General features: G+C 36.6%; 9 protein-coding genes and 2 non-coding genes across 11 annotated transcripts; 6 read left to right on the forward strand and 5 right to left on the reverse strand.

Moving 5' to 3' along the window:
* Window positions 1–5: 5 nt before the first annotated feature.
* C5L36_0A02220 (uncharacterized protein) lies at window positions 6–443 on the reverse strand (the record flags this gene model as incomplete). Its single annotated transcript, XM_029463235.1, has 1 exon — window positions 6–443. The coding sequence occupies one exon, from the start codon at window positions 441–443 to the stop codon at window positions 6–8; it is 438 nt and encodes a 145-aa protein (XP_029319095.1).
* A 2,629-nt stretch (window positions 444–3,072) lies between these two features.
* C5L36_0Atrna2L lies at window positions 3,073–3,156 on the forward strand. The gene has a single exon. It is a non-coding gene; the product is annotated as a tRNA-Leu (tRNA).
* Window positions 3,157–3,168: 12 nt separating this feature from the next.
* C5L36_0Atrna2F lies at window positions 3,169–3,240 on the forward strand. Its single transcript has one exon. It is a non-coding gene; the product is annotated as a tRNA-Phe (tRNA).
* Window positions 3,241–3,625: 385 nt separating this feature from the next.
* Window positions 3,626–5,401, forward strand: C5L36_0A02230 (uncharacterized protein; the record flags this gene model as incomplete). Its single annotated transcript, XM_029463236.1, has 1 exon — window positions 3,626–5,401. One exon carries the CDS (start codon window positions 3,626–3,628, stop codon window positions 5,399–5,401), a length of 1,776 nt encoding a protein of 591 aa, XP_029319096.1.
* Window positions 5,402–5,745: 344 nt separating this feature from the next.
* Window positions 5,746–6,264, reverse strand: C5L36_0A02240 (uncharacterized protein; the record flags this gene model as incomplete). The annotated part of the gene is made up of 1 exon (XM_029463237.1): window positions 5,746–6,264. One exon carries the CDS (start codon window positions 6,262–6,264, stop codon window positions 5,746–5,748), a length of 519 nt encoding a protein of 172 aa, XP_029319097.1.
* Window positions 6,265–6,525: 261 nt separating this feature from the next.
* C5L36_0A02250 (uncharacterized protein) lies at window positions 6,526–7,563 on the reverse strand (the record flags this gene model as incomplete). Its single annotated transcript, XM_029463238.1, has 1 exon — window positions 6,526–7,563. The coding sequence occupies one exon, from the start codon at window positions 7,561–7,563 to the stop codon at window positions 6,526–6,528; it is 1,038 nt and encodes a 345-aa protein (XP_029319098.1).
* Window positions 7,564–7,914: 351 nt separating this feature from the next.
* C5L36_0A02260 (uncharacterized protein) lies at window positions 7,915–10,644 on the reverse strand (the record flags this gene model as incomplete). Its single annotated transcript, XM_029463239.1, has 1 exon — window positions 7,915–10,644. The coding sequence occupies one exon, from the start codon at window positions 10,642–10,644 to the stop codon at window positions 7,915–7,917; it is 2,730 nt and encodes a 909-aa protein (XP_029319099.1).
* Window positions 10,645–12,079: 1,435 nt separating this feature from the next.
* Window positions 12,080–13,318, forward strand: C5L36_0A02270 (uncharacterized protein; the record flags this gene model as incomplete). Its single annotated transcript, XM_029463240.1, has 1 exon — window positions 12,080–13,318. The coding sequence occupies one exon, from the start codon at window positions 12,080–12,082 to the stop codon at window positions 13,316–13,318; it is 1,239 nt and encodes a 412-aa protein (XP_029319100.1).
* Window positions 13,319–14,217: 899 nt separating this feature from the next.
* Window positions 14,218–16,008, forward strand: C5L36_0A02280 (uncharacterized protein; the record flags this gene model as incomplete). Its single annotated transcript, XM_029463241.1, has 1 exon — window positions 14,218–16,008. One exon carries the CDS (start codon window positions 14,218–14,220, stop codon window positions 16,006–16,008), a length of 1,791 nt encoding a protein of 596 aa, XP_029319101.1.
* A 126-nt stretch (window positions 16,009–16,134) lies between these two features.
* On the reverse strand, window positions 16,135–16,785 carry C5L36_0A02290 (uncharacterized protein; the record flags this gene model as incomplete). Its single annotated transcript, XM_029463242.1, has 1 exon — window positions 16,135–16,785. The coding sequence occupies one exon, from the start codon at window positions 16,783–16,785 to the stop codon at window positions 16,135–16,137; it is 651 nt and encodes a 216-aa protein (XP_029319102.1).
* Window positions 16,786–16,987: 202 nt separating this feature from the next.
* On the forward strand, window positions 16,988–17,611 carry C5L36_0A02300 (uncharacterized protein; the record flags this gene model as incomplete). Its single annotated transcript, XM_029463243.1, has 1 exon — window positions 16,988–17,611. One exon carries the CDS (start codon window positions 16,988–16,990, stop codon window positions 17,609–17,611), a length of 624 nt encoding a protein of 207 aa, XP_029319103.1.
* Window positions 17,612–17,745: the final 134 nt, after the last annotated feature.

Below are 17,745 nucleotides of genomic sequence, written 5' to 3' on the forward strand. Positions count from 1 at the left end.
GTATTCTATTTCCTTGTAGTAGGCTTTTTCACTCCAGAATTTGTTTTATTGTCACCTTCCTCACAGGCAATTTTTCTCTTCAACGGATTAATTGAGACCTTGCCTTTTTTTATCCTCAACTGAGGTTTCAAGCTTTTGCTATTTGGTGCAGCCTCTGCAACAACGCTTACAACATTTTCACCTCTAACTAGAACAAGCCCAAGGAACCGTTTTTGCTCCCTGATCTTGCCTTCATCGACCTCTTCATTTTTTGTTTGGCCTAAATATTTTTTAGATTTCTTAGTCAGGCGAAATTCTTCACATTCTGTCAACACTAGGTTCATAAACTTATCATAAGACTTCAATGAGCCAATAAAAGTTGATGTATTATTGGTAGTGACTTTTACCTTGAAACCAATCAAAGTTTCCAATCTAGTATTTTTTGGCACTCTACCCAAAACCATGGCGCTGATGAATGTCTGAAGATAAAACAACAAAACTACATAAGTATGACAAGAGCTACAATCATGTATTCATGTTTAAAAAAAAAGGATATTCGCACTTCAACAAAATTTTAGTGGTCAAGTTCATAGAGGTTTTGCCATAGCAAATTATGGGGGTGTTGTGTTAGGAGCCTACATAGGGAGAGTATATTCTTTCTTTTATCAACAAACCAATATCTTTACTCTCTGAGTATAATACGGCACTTCAAACTTGAAAGTGGATTCATAGTCGCTAGATAAGCGGGTTCTCCTTATTCAAAAACCAGTGATCCACAAACTGTGATAAATATGTTAATCAGTTTGCAATATAGGATGGTGCATCGTTAAGTTTGTCTTGAAAGCAGTTTTACTTGAAAAGGAAACGTTCTAGTTATATTCAGATTGCACAACATTCTCTGGTACTTCCGAATAAAAAACCAGCTGTCCCTGTAAAAATGATTTTCGAACACATTTTCGTATATTTAGTAATTATGACCCGTAAAATAATTCATTACTATTCCAAGCAGCATTTATTAAAAATGAAAATAATATAGAAAAGCTTAGATGGTTCCCTTTTATTAGCAACTCGTTAGTACTAGACGGCAATTGTTTTGTGAAACGGGGAAATTGGTATGGACACGGATATCGATGACTAATTATGAACTCCCCTTGGTTACTAGGATTTTTTTTTTTGCCTTTGAAAACTAGCACTGAAAGGCTTTCTTTTACTAATTATAAGTAACCAATTGAGTTATATTGATTTCGCTGATTATCATAGTTATGATAATCCTGCTAAAACATAGTTCAGACCAAAGCATCTTTTCTTTATAGAAACAGTAATTTTTACACAACATCTAAATTCAAGCTCTTCTAACAAACGATTTATACACGTCGTACAAATCTCATTCTTATTTTGTGAATGCTGGCCTTTTGTACCCTACTAAAAGTATCTATTCCTAAAAAATAGTTTAGCTGTTTCAGGCTCATGATAAGCATAAATTTTCAACGTAAAAAGTCACCCTTAAACAAGCATTTTCTTCTTTTTATTTGTGCTAAAATTTTCGAAAAAGTAACACGTTCCCAAAAAAAGAGCTTCCGTTTACTTACGCTTCAAAAGTGCCATCACCGTTCTGATGAGATAGGTAATCAAAACATTAGCCAATAAAACAAAGAACATTCTTTTCAGTCTTAACGAGGCTAATCAGGCTTAATGAGGCGTAAGATGAAGGTCAAGATTTAGCCATTTCTTAATTCGGATAGTTTTGTTCAAGTTGCTTATCTTAACAAGATAAGCGTATCTATGTGCATCTAATTAGGTATACAACTGACATTACTATAAATATCAGGTTATTCCTTTTCTACTCAGCTTATTTTTTATACGTTATTATATATAAGTTCTTTTAATAACAGTTCAATCAATAACCTTAATATGTGTATCCGACGTAGAATTAATACGTGTCAGCACTTCCATTTATTTGTTCAAGAAAAAGCCATAATCGTTGCTGGAGTTCTCAGTATAAAGGTTTTGGAAGATATGAAAAGATATTACTACTTTCTTTGTGAAAAAAAAAGGGCGCATGTGAAGGAACAATGCACTTCGTTACTCATAGAAAATCTCTTTTTTAAAATGATAATGAACTGACATTTACTTGATATAAATAACAGTTTATAAGTTAGATCCCATATTTTTAACATATATCCTTGTTTTTTGATAAAATTTTGCTGCCAATGCCAAAACTAGATTATCTACTATAATCACTTTCCAACTGGATTACTTCTATCTGGAAAAAAAAAACATTCTTAATAATTATATCAATGCTGCAAAAAACATAAATTTTAAAAGATTGTTAACTTGTTTACAACCCCGATATATTCAAACAATTTGAATATTTATTGGTTTAATATTATTCCTTAAAGACAAAGAATGTTAATACATTTTTGATAAAAATATATGCAAATATGCTGAAAGGGATTTTTCAGTATGTGTTCCAAAAAAGGGAGTGCCAGTGGATAGACGATAAAATACTGATGTTAATGTTTCGATTTTAGAATATGGGAGTTAACAAGGGTCAAGTATCCGGAGTAGGAAGCAAAGAGAATCAGATCTGTTGATCATGTAGAGCATAAGCATAGAGACGCCTTCGGAGACACTCTCATTGGCATAAATTAACTATTATTTATCAACGGACTATGACAGGACTTGCATAGTAAAAAAATGAAAACCTAAAATGTAATAAGCTCGTACAAAAATCTGATTTATATAAAAGGGTAGCAACTGTGATTGATTATAGGTTGCAGGCGTGAATTATATAAGACAGACAGTATTCTGTTATATAGAATTGATATGACTGATATGGCTCCTAATCAAGAGTAAGTGGAGGAGAAGGAGTAGAAGAAAAATCTGTTATTACTACTATGACGACTGACTTTCTTTACGCCCATTGTGTACTTACTGGTACGTGTATTATATTTATAATTATCATTGCCATAAACGATATTATAGCTATTGATAAGATTAATGATTAATCCTAAAAGACTTCAACCGTCGAAACATCCTAAATTAGGATATAGCTTTGACAGAGCACTCATGGATTTGCTCTCCTTCAAGGAAGCATAAGTGGCCGAGCGGTCTAAGGCGACAGACTCAAGTTCTGTTACTCGTAAGAGTGCGCAGGTTCGAACCCTGTCTTATGCAATCCTTTCTTTTGCGGGCTTAGCTCAGTGGGAGAGCGCCAGACTGAAGATCTGGAGGCCCTGTGTTCGATCCACAGAGCTCGCATTACTTTTTTCAAAATAATTTTTTTTTTTCAATAGTTTATCAGCCAGAGCCATTGTATTATTGCTTTATGTTGCCTACTAGGAGTAACTCAAGGTCAAAGAAGAGGACGCAAAAAAACGCTTATTGTTATGTAACTTCCTTAAGCCTATCCAATATGTGGGTACAATTCCTCACAGATATTTGGACAATGCATTGAATTCCTTTCATCAAATTTTTCAGGGATGGGGAGCGACTTTGAACTTTAGGCAATTGCAATTTGTGTAGTTAAAGTTCAATGTAGGCAATAGCTTCTTTTCTTCTTATGAGAGAGGAAGATAAAGACATTCATAACAAACAATAACAACAAGTGTGAGGACATACTCTTTTTTTTGCTACTTAACACACTATGTCTTTTATACAACAAAATAAGGTGGCGGTTGCTGTTTCCGCTGTTGTTGGTATCGGTACCCTTGCAGGTATCGTTTATTATTTAAACAAATCATCATCCACTTCACCAGATGCTAAAGGAACAAAGAAGAGTAAGAAAAGAAGCCCTAAAAAAAAGAAGAACAGCAAGGCATCACATTCCGGCACTGTTGTCGAGGAAGATCCAGAGACCTGTATTTATCCAATCAATGAATCTACCAAATTGCCTGAAATCGATGATGGTACCGTTGAGAAGTTGCCAGCTGCAGAAAAGGAAAAATGGGCTTTATCACTGAAAGAAAAGGGTAATGAGTACTTCAAGGCCGAGCAATATGAAAAGGCTATCACATATTACACTGATGCATTGAAATGTAAGAAGGACCATATTTTCTATGGAAACAGATCTGCTTGTTATTATGCATTAAAGGAATATGAAAAGGCTATTGAAGATGCGACCGCTGCGTTGGAAATTAAGCCGGATTATTCAAAGTGCTTGTTAAGAAGGGCTCATCTGTATGAAGACGTTGGTAGGTTTGAAGACGCAGTTTTCGACTTAACTGCTTTATCCATCTATGGTGGTTTAGCTGATAAATCGAGTGAATCATTGCTAGAAAAAGTTTTAGCAAAACAAGCCGACAAAATGAACAGAGAAATTTATGCAGATTTACCAAAGGAATTACCATCATCTTCCTCAATTTCTTCATTTTTGGGTGCATTTGTCAAGGAGGATATCGATTTGGATTTATCTAAGTATGCTGAAGCTAGTGGCTCTTACTTTTTAGCGAAAGCTTTGAACGAATTAGCTAAAGATACCGATGAAGGGTATGATGAGGCAGATAATTTATTCAACCAATCTGTTGAGCAATTTGAGAAAGACGGTTATTCAGGTGATGATAAGAAGTTAGCTGCAATAGCTTATGAATACAAAGGAATCTTTGCATTTTTAAAGACTCTTGACAATGCAGCTGAGTTGGTGGAAAAGGCATTATCTATTAATGCAAGACCAAGAATGTATGTTGTTTTAGCTTTAATTGCCGCTGATAAGGGTGACTATTTAACTGCAGACAAAAACTTTAACAATGCAATTGCAATGGATCCTAATGACCCAAACATTTACTACCACTATGGTCAGGTGTTTTATTTGATGGGTGATTTGATTAAGGCAGAAAAGAATTTTGAAAAGGCTAAAGAATTAAATCCAAAGAATGTCTTCGCTTATATCCAATTAGCTTGCATCACTTATAGACATAACGACTTTTCAAAATGTTTGGAATTGTTTAATGAAGCTAAGGCAAAGTTCCCTACCGCTCCAGAAATTCCAAACTACTTAGGTGAGATTCTTTTTGATAAAGGTGACATTGATGGTGCTACCAAACAATTTGACGTTGCAATTAAACTACAAGAAGTTGTTCCAGGCAACAATGTTGGTGTCTTACCTTTGATTAATAAGTCTGTCATTTATCAGAAGTCTAGTCAATTCCAAGAATGTATCAGCTTGTTGGAGAAGGCTGTGAAGGTTGACCCAAGGTCTGAAATTGCTTGGACTAACTTAGGTCAACTCTATTTGATGTTACAAAGAGTCGAGCCTGCCCAAGAATGTTTTGAAAAGGCATGTGTTCTGTGCAGATCTTCTGAAGATAGAAAGCAAATTATTTCTTTATTGGAATCTGCAAAAATTCAACTAAAAGTTCAAAAGGATGAATCCCTAAGCAAGAAAGTTAAAGAAATTATGTCACTATACAGTGCTCAAGCTTAAAGAAATAAGAGAAGAGGTATCGATACGATAATCTATTGTCCTTATTAGTAACCGTTTATATATTTCTTCCCTCTTGTCCATAATTACCAAATTTGTATGTATGTATGTATACTCATCAAACATCGAAATCATATCTTAAATTATTCTCTGAAAATCTTGACGACAAAAGTTACAATAAATCAATTTTATTTAACTACTCTAGCTAGCGTCTTATAAAATAGATTAATAAATAAATAAAGAATAATAGTTGGGTGTAAAACAATAGGAGTAGGCGTTTGTTTGACAGCGGATACTCGGGGTAGCTATAAAAATTGAGTGCTATTCAATAACTAATAGAGAATTCATTATTTTGTAAATATATACTTTAGTGGGCCCTTTGAATGAACGAAATTTGAGGAATATTCCTTCTTGACAAACTTCTTAGTCTTTGGCTCAACCACGTAATAATCCCATCCATTAGATTCTGCAAATTTGACGGCTTGTTCCTTTTCACTGAAGCTTAATCTTGAAGCTTGCATGTAATCGGCTGTTGATTGGTAACCAGTTAAATCATTTTCCCATCTGTTACCCTTGCCAAGAATATCCCATTCTAATCTCCAGAATTTCGAGTTTCTCGTACCATTTTGGGTGGCGTACTTAGACTCTTTGTATATTTTGACTAATCTGTTGCCAGAAATAGACAATTCTTCAGGTGCACCAGAGATAAGTTGTTTACCATTTTGAGTCAAATCGGTAATTTTCTTAACAGTCTCTGGAACTTCAACAGATGCAACTACAGGAGTTGGGTTTGGACCTGTAGAGTTCAAACGAATTGCTTGGGCTAGCCTGAGCGTGTTAGAGTTTCTGAGAGATCTTGTAAACATTTGTGTAGATGTGGAAATGGATTTGTTCTCTTGTCAGGAATGGCCTAAGAATTGCATCCCTCTTACTTTATTTGGCCAATTGTGAAGTAGTTAATTCATGTTGGAGCTGAGGTGCAAAATCAAGAAAAAAAAGGTGCACTGATGTCAGACATGGACGCGTCGATTTTTTCTTACTACAAGTAGATTACAATTACAATAATGAAAGACGATCAATATAACAGCATTAATGTTAATATGAAGAGTAAATATAAGATAGTCCAGTCAACTAACTAGGACCCACAGCAGGAAGAAGGCAATGATAATTCCAAAGATTTTCATCATCAGCCAACGATTACTGCTCACACTTTTGTAGTACTTCATAAGTTCTCGTTGTGCACCCTGGATGTTTAAACTAACATCTTCGACGTTATCATCAATACGTTGGATAACTTCACCTTGTTCTTGAACCATTGTAGCAAGTTGTTGGAATAAACCACCAACTTCATTAATAGTAGATTCGATGGCGTCTACAGCATTGCTCCTTTCTTGTAAGTATTGGTTATTCTGTTCTTCCAACAACAACAATTGCTGATTTTGATCAGGTAAACTTAACAAATTCCCATTTTCGCCATAAGAATGAATGGCATCTTGTGTTGCTTGAGCTTTCTTTTGCTCACTCAGTTCTTGTAATTGGATTCCAGCGAGGAACGGATTATCAGATGCAATTCCATTAGGTAAGTTGTTGGACCTAATGGCGAAAGGAACGTTGTTCTCTACGCTAGTTTTTATACCGTCCTTGCCTGTATCTCCGCCTGAGTTTCTGACTTCACTAAGAAGCTGTTCTTGTCTATTTCTTTGCGCAAATTCAGCACGTTGTCTAGCTTCTAATACATCTTTGAAATTTTCACTGATATTTTTGGTTTTTGTATTTAGCAATTGTACAATGTTCTTATGGTACGATTTAATCTGCGTATCACCATCACCTCTCAAACCATTCACTTGCAATGATTTCAAGCCTTTTAATTCCTTTTCGATTTTAAAAATATCTTGCTTTATAATATATGTCAGCTCCACAATATCGGTGGGTTTATCGCCAAATAATTGTTTGCGCTTCGATAATTGTGCAAGCTTGTGCAAAGCCCCCGTAACACGGACAATGTCTTTAGCAATATATCCTGCCTGTCTGTTGAACTCCGATTTTTGTGTGCTAGGTTTCGGCGCTGGTGCAGACCTTGACTCCACATGTTGTTGTTTGGCAAACGTATTCACTGCTTGCTGAAACTCAAAAGTCCGATCCTGAATATTCGGTACCACTTCCATCGTGTATGTATAAAACGTTACCGGCGTTTTTCCAGGTAACTCTATTTGCAGCCGATCAACAAAATGTGTCTATAGAAGGTAAATATTCAAACATATACAGGTACATGTATATATAAATATATGTAGATATACAAGTACAACCGAAAGGGCCACCACATCTCATTGAATTTTGAAAATTTATTAACGCGACACATATCTATTTTAGTATGCAAGCATAATCAGAATCCAAAAAAATATATAGTAGCATTACTGCAAAATCATGCTCTAGCATCTGCCGGTTGATATATACATTATCGTTGCATATCTTCTATATACAATTAGTTGCAGATACTTGGTGAAAAAAAGCTATCCCTACTTAAGATTTACCTCTTGACCGCAGTCTTTGCAAAAAAAACGAATGTGGTTAGTGTTACCCGCATCCATGGGAGCAGAATTGAAATCAGTGGATCCACATTTTGAGCAAGTTAAGGTACCACTTGTTATATTTTCGTGATCGGGAACATTGTAGACAGAAGCTGTAGAGCTGGAATGCTGATGCTGTGATACTTTCGCCAATTTTCCCTGTTCAGAGTCACCGATTATTTTCTTCAACTCATCATCGATATCCTTAATACTGTTTGAAATGTGGATAGGAGATAAGTCACTGCTATCAAGAACTGCATTTTCTTTATCGTGTAAGATCTCGTTACTTATATCATCTGGATTTGAAACCCCATTATTCTCAACGACGACATTCCCTCCTACATTTTCAATATTGATTCCAGTAAGATTTAGTTTTTCTTTACTATGATCAACAACTGATGATTCAACCGCAAATTTATTTGCTGGCTTAATAACGCCTTTAGTATCGCTGCGACCTCTGTCCAATTCTGGATTTTCATAAACTGACGACATGATGTGTTTTATACCGGCAGAATTAGCCTGATAGTTTGGTATCACAAGTGTATTCTTATTCAGAATATGCTCGCTACCAGTTCTGTTCATCATTGTTTGCCTTCTTTCAACAATTTGTGAAGCACTTTTAAAATTCAAAGCTTTGCGAATGTAACGTGAAAAATCTCTTCTGAAAACTTTGATTTTACCGGTGTTATCAGCAGTGATAATAACTGCCGTTGATAAATCATCAACTTCCAAATCTTTAATATGCATCTCGTTCAAAATAAAGGAATATTTGTGCTTCAAGTCAAAAATTGGATCATTGCTCAATTCCAATAATTTTAGTGAAGCTCTAGGTGCAAATACCGATACATTACACCTAGAAGAATTTGTGCGGAAAGAACCATAGTTTTTGTTTTCTATTGAGTCCGACTCATCTCTAAAGAATGAAAATATGTCGAAATGTTGCTTACTGAATAGTTTGTTAGTCTTTTTTTTCGCATCGTTAGTGCCACCTGAATTTGTCGAGTCTATCCCAGTTTCCCATAGATAAGTCCAACCATCTTCAGAGCCACTTATAATGTAAGTTAGATCCTCATTTGCCGAAGCTGCAATGCTGGAGAATCTGTTAGAGAGACCTGAAAACTTCATTTTCAAGCCTGACAACTCATACAGTCTCACTTTAGAATCATTAGAAGAGATTAAAATTCTCATTGATTCCGATTCAGGTTTGTTGGATTCATCATTTTTTGAGTTCCTGTAAATACTATTTTTATTGGTGTTCTTCAAAGAGCAGTCAATGATTGAAATAGCAGTTATTCTTGGTCCCGTTTTATTTTTCTTTTTATTTATTTGGTATTCCTCCTCAATTTTGAAGCCACCGTCGATCTTCAATAAAATAACGTATCCCTTGTCGCAGCCAACTAAAAGCATGTTTGACTTTGGCGAGAACTCTAGACAAGTAACTTGTTTCTGGAGATTGATTTGGTAGATAATTTCCTTTTCCAAAATTGACAGCAGGTAGATTTTACCATTCCAAAGAGAGGCAACAAAGAAGCGGTCATCCAATTTATGAAATTTGGCACATGTCACAACACTATCAAAGTTATAAGTTTGTAAACAATCCGCCCTATCGACATGCCATAACTTGACAGTGCCGTCATCACTTGAACTCAACAAGAAATTATTATTGGACCAATCCAAAGAGTTGATAGTTTTATCGTGAAAGAATGTTTTATAAGGTTGGTGTTTGAAGACAGGAGCATATATATCTGATTGGATTTGAGTTTGGTTGGAATATGTCGAATAGTCATCTACGTAATGAGTGCCCTCACTATCATTACTTCCAAAAGAATACGTTGTGTCCGATCTGGCTCTATTTCTCGTTCTTGATTTTGACTTTGATTTTGACTTAGACTTGGATGTGGATTTGCGTACTCCCGGAACATCAAAAGTGGTCATTGATGATGCTGCATCACTAAATGTATCGTCCAAAAAATTATCAATAAAGGATTTGCGATGTGGCCTACTCGGCACAGTCAAATAGTTGGATGGTACTTGATGATTATTTGGCTCAACAAAACCTGGGTCATGTCTGTCCATTTCGGAAGAAATGACCTCCCAAATCTTTATAAAGCCATCGGCGCCTGCCGATGCCATATATTTACCATCATGACTAAACACCAAGTTGTATATTGCTGGCGATTCTGTTGAAAGAATTGAACCGGTGTTGTTATTGCCAATTGTTGTATTGGCAAAGTCTTTTTTCAAACTTGAATTTGAGAATGAGCTACCATCGTCAATTAACAAGGTTGAGTTATTTGAACCAATTGCATTAGATTGAATTTTGATTGGATTAGCTGGATTATCATTAACATTGAGTTCTTGACACAGGAAAAAATGAGAGAAGCCTTGATTTTTGAATTTGGAGTTTTTCCTGAATAATGTCAAGTAGCTCAATTCAATCTTTTTTATTCTTTCCAGCTCCAAATCTACACTGTTATCAATTGAATTACTATGGAGCTGAGGTTGCATCAAGCTCACGGAATCGCTATTATTGTTTCTGGAGCAGAACGAATCGACAATGGGGGATAAGGCAACGTCGGAAACGGGTTTCATGGCTGAGGCAATGTCACTAACTAGGGGTCCGCTCACTAGTTTTGGATACGAGCTGATGTAGCTCGCCTTTTCGTTGAAGGACTTCATCTCTATAGCTTGCAACGGGGTAAATGTGATTTATAACCCGAGGGATATGTGCACATATATATATATCTATAGATATATATATATATATATAGGTGTAAATATATATGTACACCTATACTGGAAAATATCGTTGTGGAACCGTTGCGTGCAAAAAAGAGGCTTAAAAGTTGACCAGGAATAAAAGTCTTGTTATTGTACTGCAAGAATAATGTCTTCCCGAGGTCCTATTTGGGAAGAGAGATTTAACAACCTGACGATGCTCAAGCCAGTGTCTTGTTTGTAGTTTTTTTTTTCCTACAAAGATAATGACAAAATATCAAACAAGGGCACGGCTTTAGAGGGCAAAGGGGAGAGGTAGTGTTTGACTTTTATATGGTGTATAAGAAAATAGACGTAGTCTACAGCGGGAGTGGATGTATGAAAATTGCGTGTTCGGATATAAGCTGTGTATTCGGGTAAAGCCAAAAAAAAAACCAGAGCCAGCCCCGGAACACTCCATAAGGCATAAGAGAAGGGGGGGTGAAGGCCAAAAGGTATATACTTCAGGATAAGGTGATAACACCCGAGGTAAAAATGACTTCAAGGGGTAGTTTGGACTACTGGAGGTGCCAGTGGGAGTGGATATATATCTATTCGGTGAACAAAGACATTACATAGTTGTCCCTAGAAAGAAGGGAAAAACTACGAGTTGGTCACCTTGGTCTAGCCAATGGTCATGTTTTCGTGTGTATCTCAGTTAGTGCCTGAGTGAGTGTGTAATATATGGATAGATGTATGCAATTGGCTAAATGGGGGAGACCCTTTTTAGGGGGAAGGGGGGGGGGAACGTTGTGGTGTCTATTCCAAGAGAGTCTTCAACATGTGTCACGTGATTCCAAATAAGAGTGGGTTTTTCTAATACCATTTTCCCCAGCTAGAGATGTGTACAGAGTCTTTCTCAGGTCGAGTAGAGTAGGTTAGGAAGAAAACGAAAGACTCTAAAAGGGAAACACAATAGGGTGGCTCAGCAATTATTATTATTATTATTATTATTTTTTTTTTTTTTTTTTTGGGCCAAGAATATGACGGCGTCGCGTCGAAGTTTTGCTGGCGTTTACGAGTTTGCCAAATGTAATTTCAAGAAGTAGTTTTTATAGGCGAGAAGGGGAGAGTGGAAAATGAGAACTGAGGAATAAGAGACCATTAACCCCGTGCACCGCATAGACTGCATGCGCCACATGCGCCACAACCGGATTTAATAAATGAGTTGATTTACTTTTTTTTTTTTTTTTTTTTTTTTGGCAAGTGGGTCAGATTTTCAGTGGCGAAGGGCAACGCAAAAAAAAAGGGCAAGACAAAACCAGCAACTAGATGATGAAGAGTGGGAGGTTCCTCATTGGAGTCTCACGTTGAAGAGCCACGGCACAGACACACAGCTTCATAGATAGTGTACATAATGGACAGCCCTTCTGCTCACGCTGACGAGTCGTCTTCCAATTATATGGAGGACCAACACTCTCACCACTCTGAACAACAAGAAGAAGAGCAACAACAACAACAACAACAACAAGGAGAAGCAGCTGGATTTGAACAGAACCAGCCTGCACACCCTACTGGTCCAGCACAAACCCATGACATCTACTCTAAGGTGCAGCTCTTTGTGAGACCAATTGGAGCCCATGCTAAACACGAGGAGGTTCAAGATTTCTTTGCTGAGCACGGTGCATTGAGAGAGTTGAGATTAATGCCAGGTTATGCGTTTGTTGAATATGAGAGTGCTGAAATTGCAGAAAAGGCCCACAGGGAGTTATCTGAAAAGACTTTCCAAGGTGAGCCTCTGCAAGTTGAGTTTGCGAAAAATAAGCCAGAATATGCAAAGAAGGGTGAAAATAGAGTCAAGGTTTCAAGTTTGCCACCATATACATCCTGGCAAGATTTCAAGGATTTCTTACGTGAAGAAATCCATGTTGTTCCAACTTTTGTTCGGATTCCTCATGAGGAACCAACAATTTGTCATTTGGAATTTGGTACAAGAGATGAATTAGAGAAGGCAATCTCTTTAATTAATGAAACCAAATTCAAGGAGACTCAAATCATAGCCGAAGAAGATACATCTCCATATATTGCTTCTGCTTCAAGACAAATTGTTAGCCGTCGTGGTCGTGGTGGATTTATGCCAAGAGGTAGAGGCGGTTATAGAGGTGGTTTTAGACCAATGCATAGAGGAGGTTATGGAGGTCCAGGTGGTTATAGAAATGGACCACCTCCTCCAATGGGTGGTGCACCTTATGATCCTTACCATGGAGGTCCAGGTGGCTATAGAGATTATCCTCCAAGAGGTGGATATATGGGTGGCCGTGGTGGTTATCCTCCAAGAGGTGGCCGTGGCGGTTATATGCCAAGAGGTAGAGGCGGATATGGTGGCCCAAGAGGTGGATTCCCACCAAGAGGCGATTATCCACCTAGAGATTATCCACCTAGAGGTGATTACCCACCTAGAGATTATCCCCCAAGAGGTGATTATAATAGTGGTCCACCACCTCCAAGAGGTGACTATGGTATGCCACCAGCTCCAGGTCCGGATTTCAGAGATGGTCCTCCTCCTCCAAGAAATGAATTTAGATCAAGCAGAGAAGACGGTGATTATCAAGGTGATAGAGATTTCAATAGAGATAGATCTCCAGGTAGATTTTAAGAAAAAAAAATGTACAAGAATTGAAAATAATAAAACCAATAAAACCAATAAAACAAAATAATATAATATAATATATTATGATATGATATGATATGATATAATATGATACAACATAAAAATATTGTCAATTGAATCCAATATGTTTTCTAAAGTAGTTGATCAATTGGTTTTCCAAGTTGTCTCAATCCAAGCTTTTTATTTTTATTTTTATTTCTATCATTACTAATATTATTATTATTACTATTACTCATTTAACATTTTCTTTTAAAACCTTTTATCTTCAATAACCAAGGTAACAATTGAACAAATTTCTCAATTAATTTGTTAGAATTTCTCCACTGTTAGTTTTGAAAATTCAATGACTTGAAATCTGAAATATGAAAAAGTGTCTCGATACTTTTGCTCCCTTCCCTTTCCTTTCTTTTTTCTAAATTAAACTAAAATAAACTATTACTACTATTACTACTATTACTATTATTATTACTATTTACTTTTTCCACCTGTTCGTTTGTTCACTTGCACAATGACAGACATGAATTTGACCCCTGATCCATTTGTAACCTCAATCGTAAATACAGACAATTATAATTTATTGGCATAGTTAATCCACACTTACATACTTTCATACATAGATACTTACACACCCACAAACACTAGCACAAACACAAACACTCACAAACATTTACTTACCCGCCATGCTCCCAGAGACTCGGAAACCAAAGACTGGGCGAGAAGGCTCTCGCGCGTTTGTGGTTTTCCATTATGGTGGCAATCTTGTGGCAAACATAGTAACCAGTGGTCTGTTGAATGTTATTAGTGGTACATTAAAATCGCTATAATAGCACCACCTACTTTGACAGCAACTCACAAGTGAGTGTATATCGATTGAACTATTAGTAATGGACAAATTAACTGACGAGCAGCAGATAGTGCTGGACCAATTTTCAGAAATCACAAATTTCGATAAGGAAAAAGAAGATAAGAAAGTACTCCGGCTACTAACCGTTTGCAACTGGAACTTGGAGACAGCAATTGCACGATATTTTGATAATGATTTCCCCCAATTACTTGATGATCATCATTTTTCAAGCATATATTCTGATACCCAATCGTTCAACGGCAATACAGATTCAGTTTTCACCAATCAATCTGTGGCACCTCCAAGCAACCGATCATCTTCACCGCCAAATGTTTCTCCCTTTTTCAATCCACCTGACATTTCATTCCAGGCTAGTTTGGTGAATGCGTCTGACGAACTATTAGTTCCCAAGTTCCAACGGGCCTTACCAATCAATAATAAATGGAAATTTCAAGCTGGATTGTTGAAACCTTCCTCTGAGATGACGAAGTTAAACCCGCTATTGACTTCTTTGGTTTTCATATTAATGTTAATCCCAAAATTCTTTTTGCTTCTAGGTTATGGGCTTAATAGGGTTTTTGGAGATTATGCACCTCATCTTTTCAAATTTCTGGGACTAAGGAAAGATGAAGATGATTTCCCGTCTCACCCGACACACAATTCACCCGACGATGTGGCGCAACATGACATTAGAAAGTATGTTGCAGAGATATCAGGCAAGGAGGGTGAGCAGCTTCCACCTATATATAATGGAGAATTCAATAGTGCGTTTGAAGAATGTAGGAAAAATCTCAAATGGTTCTGTTTAATTTTGTTCAACTCTGAATCATCTTCCGCTGAAAGAATAATCAAAGAAATCATAACAAATGAGAGGTTTGTTGAATTTATCAAAAGAAATGACGTTGTTTTATATTTGGGTGATGTCTCCTACCCAGAAGCTTATGAAGTGGGCACTTCATACCGTGCCTATGGACTACCTTACTTATCATTAATAGCAAATGTTTCACTAAATGGACTTTCATACCCAGAATTCTCAATAGTGTGTAAATGTCAAAGGCTACTAGATGGATTCAATCCAACTACAAACAATAATTCTATCTCTAGGCTTCTCAAGAGGCTAAACAGGATTATCGAAAAATACGAGCCTCAATTAGTCACGCAACGGTTCGATAAGCAGGAGGCTGAAATGTCACGAATAATTCGGGAACAACAGGACAATGCATATAAAGAGTCTTTGTTGAAAGACAAGCAGCGTCAAGAAGAGAAAGTAAAGAAACAGTTAGAACAAGATTTACAGATCTCCAAGCAATTGGAGAAGGAAAGTTTACTAAAGCAGAACAAAATTAAAGCTAAAGAATATACAATACGCTACATTAACAACTACTACATCCGTGATGATGCTTCATGGGTCAAGGGAGAATTTACTACTATTCAGTTTAGGACAAATGATGGCAAGCGATTTGTGCGCAGGTTTTCGAAAAATGAAACAGTCTTTGATATTTTTATGTTCGTCTTGTCTAAACAGATGATCAATAGTTATATTAATAGAGGTGTTTATGACAATGATAGTGATGATGATGGAAATGATGAAGAAAGTGAAGAGGTATATGAGTTTGTCGAAGAGGACGATGTCCTTGAGTATTTCAAAGATTACCCCTTCAAATACGACGAAGTTGAGAACATTCACTTAGATTTCGAATTCGACCTAGTTTCACCAATGCCTAGACTCAGGTTGGTTAGTAATCATGATCCCATAAGCGAAGTTAAAGGGATATGGCCGAATGGTTCTCTCTTAATTGAGCCAAATGACATTTACGAGGAGGATGATTGATGTTCCCAACAATAATGCCATTGACATCAAAAACAAAAGTAAGCAACATTGAACATCATGCACAATAGTTTATAGAACTACATACTTTTCATTTATATATTACAGTAATTCATATTTTGATATCCATCATTTCCTTCTTTTATGGTTCTCTTTTTCAATATCCTGACCATTTTTAAGCTTCCCCATATTTGCCGAAACAACGCCCATAACATATTCCCTCAACTTATCATCTCGACCACTTTCTGATAGTTCCGTGTTTGTGAAAATGGCTTCCACTTGCCTACGGCGTTCCATCATCTCCGGAGAATTTTCATCATCATTATTTTCGGCATGTAGAAATGCTTTAATTTCTTGACCATTTGGTAGATTTAAAGCCCCCTTCAGTTCATCAGACTGATGGTCGCCAGTTTTTTCTAAAATCTCAAAATAGTGAATAATTTCAGGAAATTCACCCTCCTCTATAAAATATTCTTTGACATTTAGACCATCATTATTCTTGATTCTGTAATCTGCATTGTATTCATTTATGAGTAATTTGACGACATCCAAACTTTCAGCATGATGGAGTGGTGTATCGCCATCCGAGTCTTGCACATTTACATTTCCACCGTTGGCAAGCAAGTACTTCAAAAGTTCGACATGCCCGTACGATGCAGCTGCATGAATTGGAGTGAATCCATTTGGATCTGCTGAATTTGCATTAAAACCGCTTTCAAAAAACTTCTTTACCACGTCTACCTTATTATCTGCAGCTGCCACCCAAATGTTTTCCGACATTTGATAGAGAGTTGTTGCTTATAATAAACCGGTTGAAAAAAAAAAAAAGAAAACAAAAATCAGCTTTCTAAAAAAATAAGAAAAAAAAAATCTGAATTGGCAAGTCTCGAATTCATGTTGAAACTAGAGGTACAAGATAGGGGGTAGTTCACTTAAGGGAGTATGTAGATATTTTTTTAAGTAAGTTTTTAAGAAGGCAAAGATGAGTTCCCCCGAAAAGCAGCTCTCAACTACTCCACCACAGCAACAACAGTTAGAACAACCTGTCTTATCTGAGGAGAAGAAGGCGGAGTTATGTAGACAGTGTGATGAATATAAAAGTTGGATGATGAAATATTCACCAACTGTCTTGTTCATGTTTGATCAGATCAAAAACGCCGGTGGTTATGTTTCTCCAAATAAAATTACATGCGAAATATGTCCAGACCCCAAGCTGGGCGGGTTTCACGCGGAAATGGGGATCCAACTATGTGCAAATTATATTCCTGACAAATGGGTTTTGAACGACACTTTATCGCACGAATTAGTACATTGGTATGATAATACGAGATTCAAGGTTGATTGGATGGACTTAAGACATCATGCTTGCAGTGAAATTCGTGCTGCTAGTCTAAGTGGTGAATGTGCAATTATGACTGAATTCAAAAAAAATGCAGGCATGATGAAGATTTCAAAGGGACATCAAAGGTGTGTTAAACGTAGGGCCGCTTTAAGTGTTGTTGGTCATCCAAAGTGTAAGGATATGGATCATGCAAATCAAATTGTTGATGAAGTGTTCAGGTCTTGTTTTAACGATACCAGACCATTTGAAATGATATATAGCTAATACACGTTTGGTTATTGACTATTTTGAAAGTTCGGTAAGACTCTAGGCATCTCTTTTTAACCATGTACATATGTAGGTAATAAATCCCAATAATTTCTGTTGGATTGCAAAAATCCGTTTTTATACTATATGTG

Source organism: Pichia kudriavzevii, chromosome 1, assembly GCF_003054445.1.
Source record: "Pichia kudriavzevii chromosome 1, complete sequence".
Classification (NCBI taxonomy): domain Eukaryota; kingdom Fungi; phylum Ascomycota; class Pichiomycetes; order Pichiales; family Pichiaceae; genus Pichia; species Pichia kudriavzevii.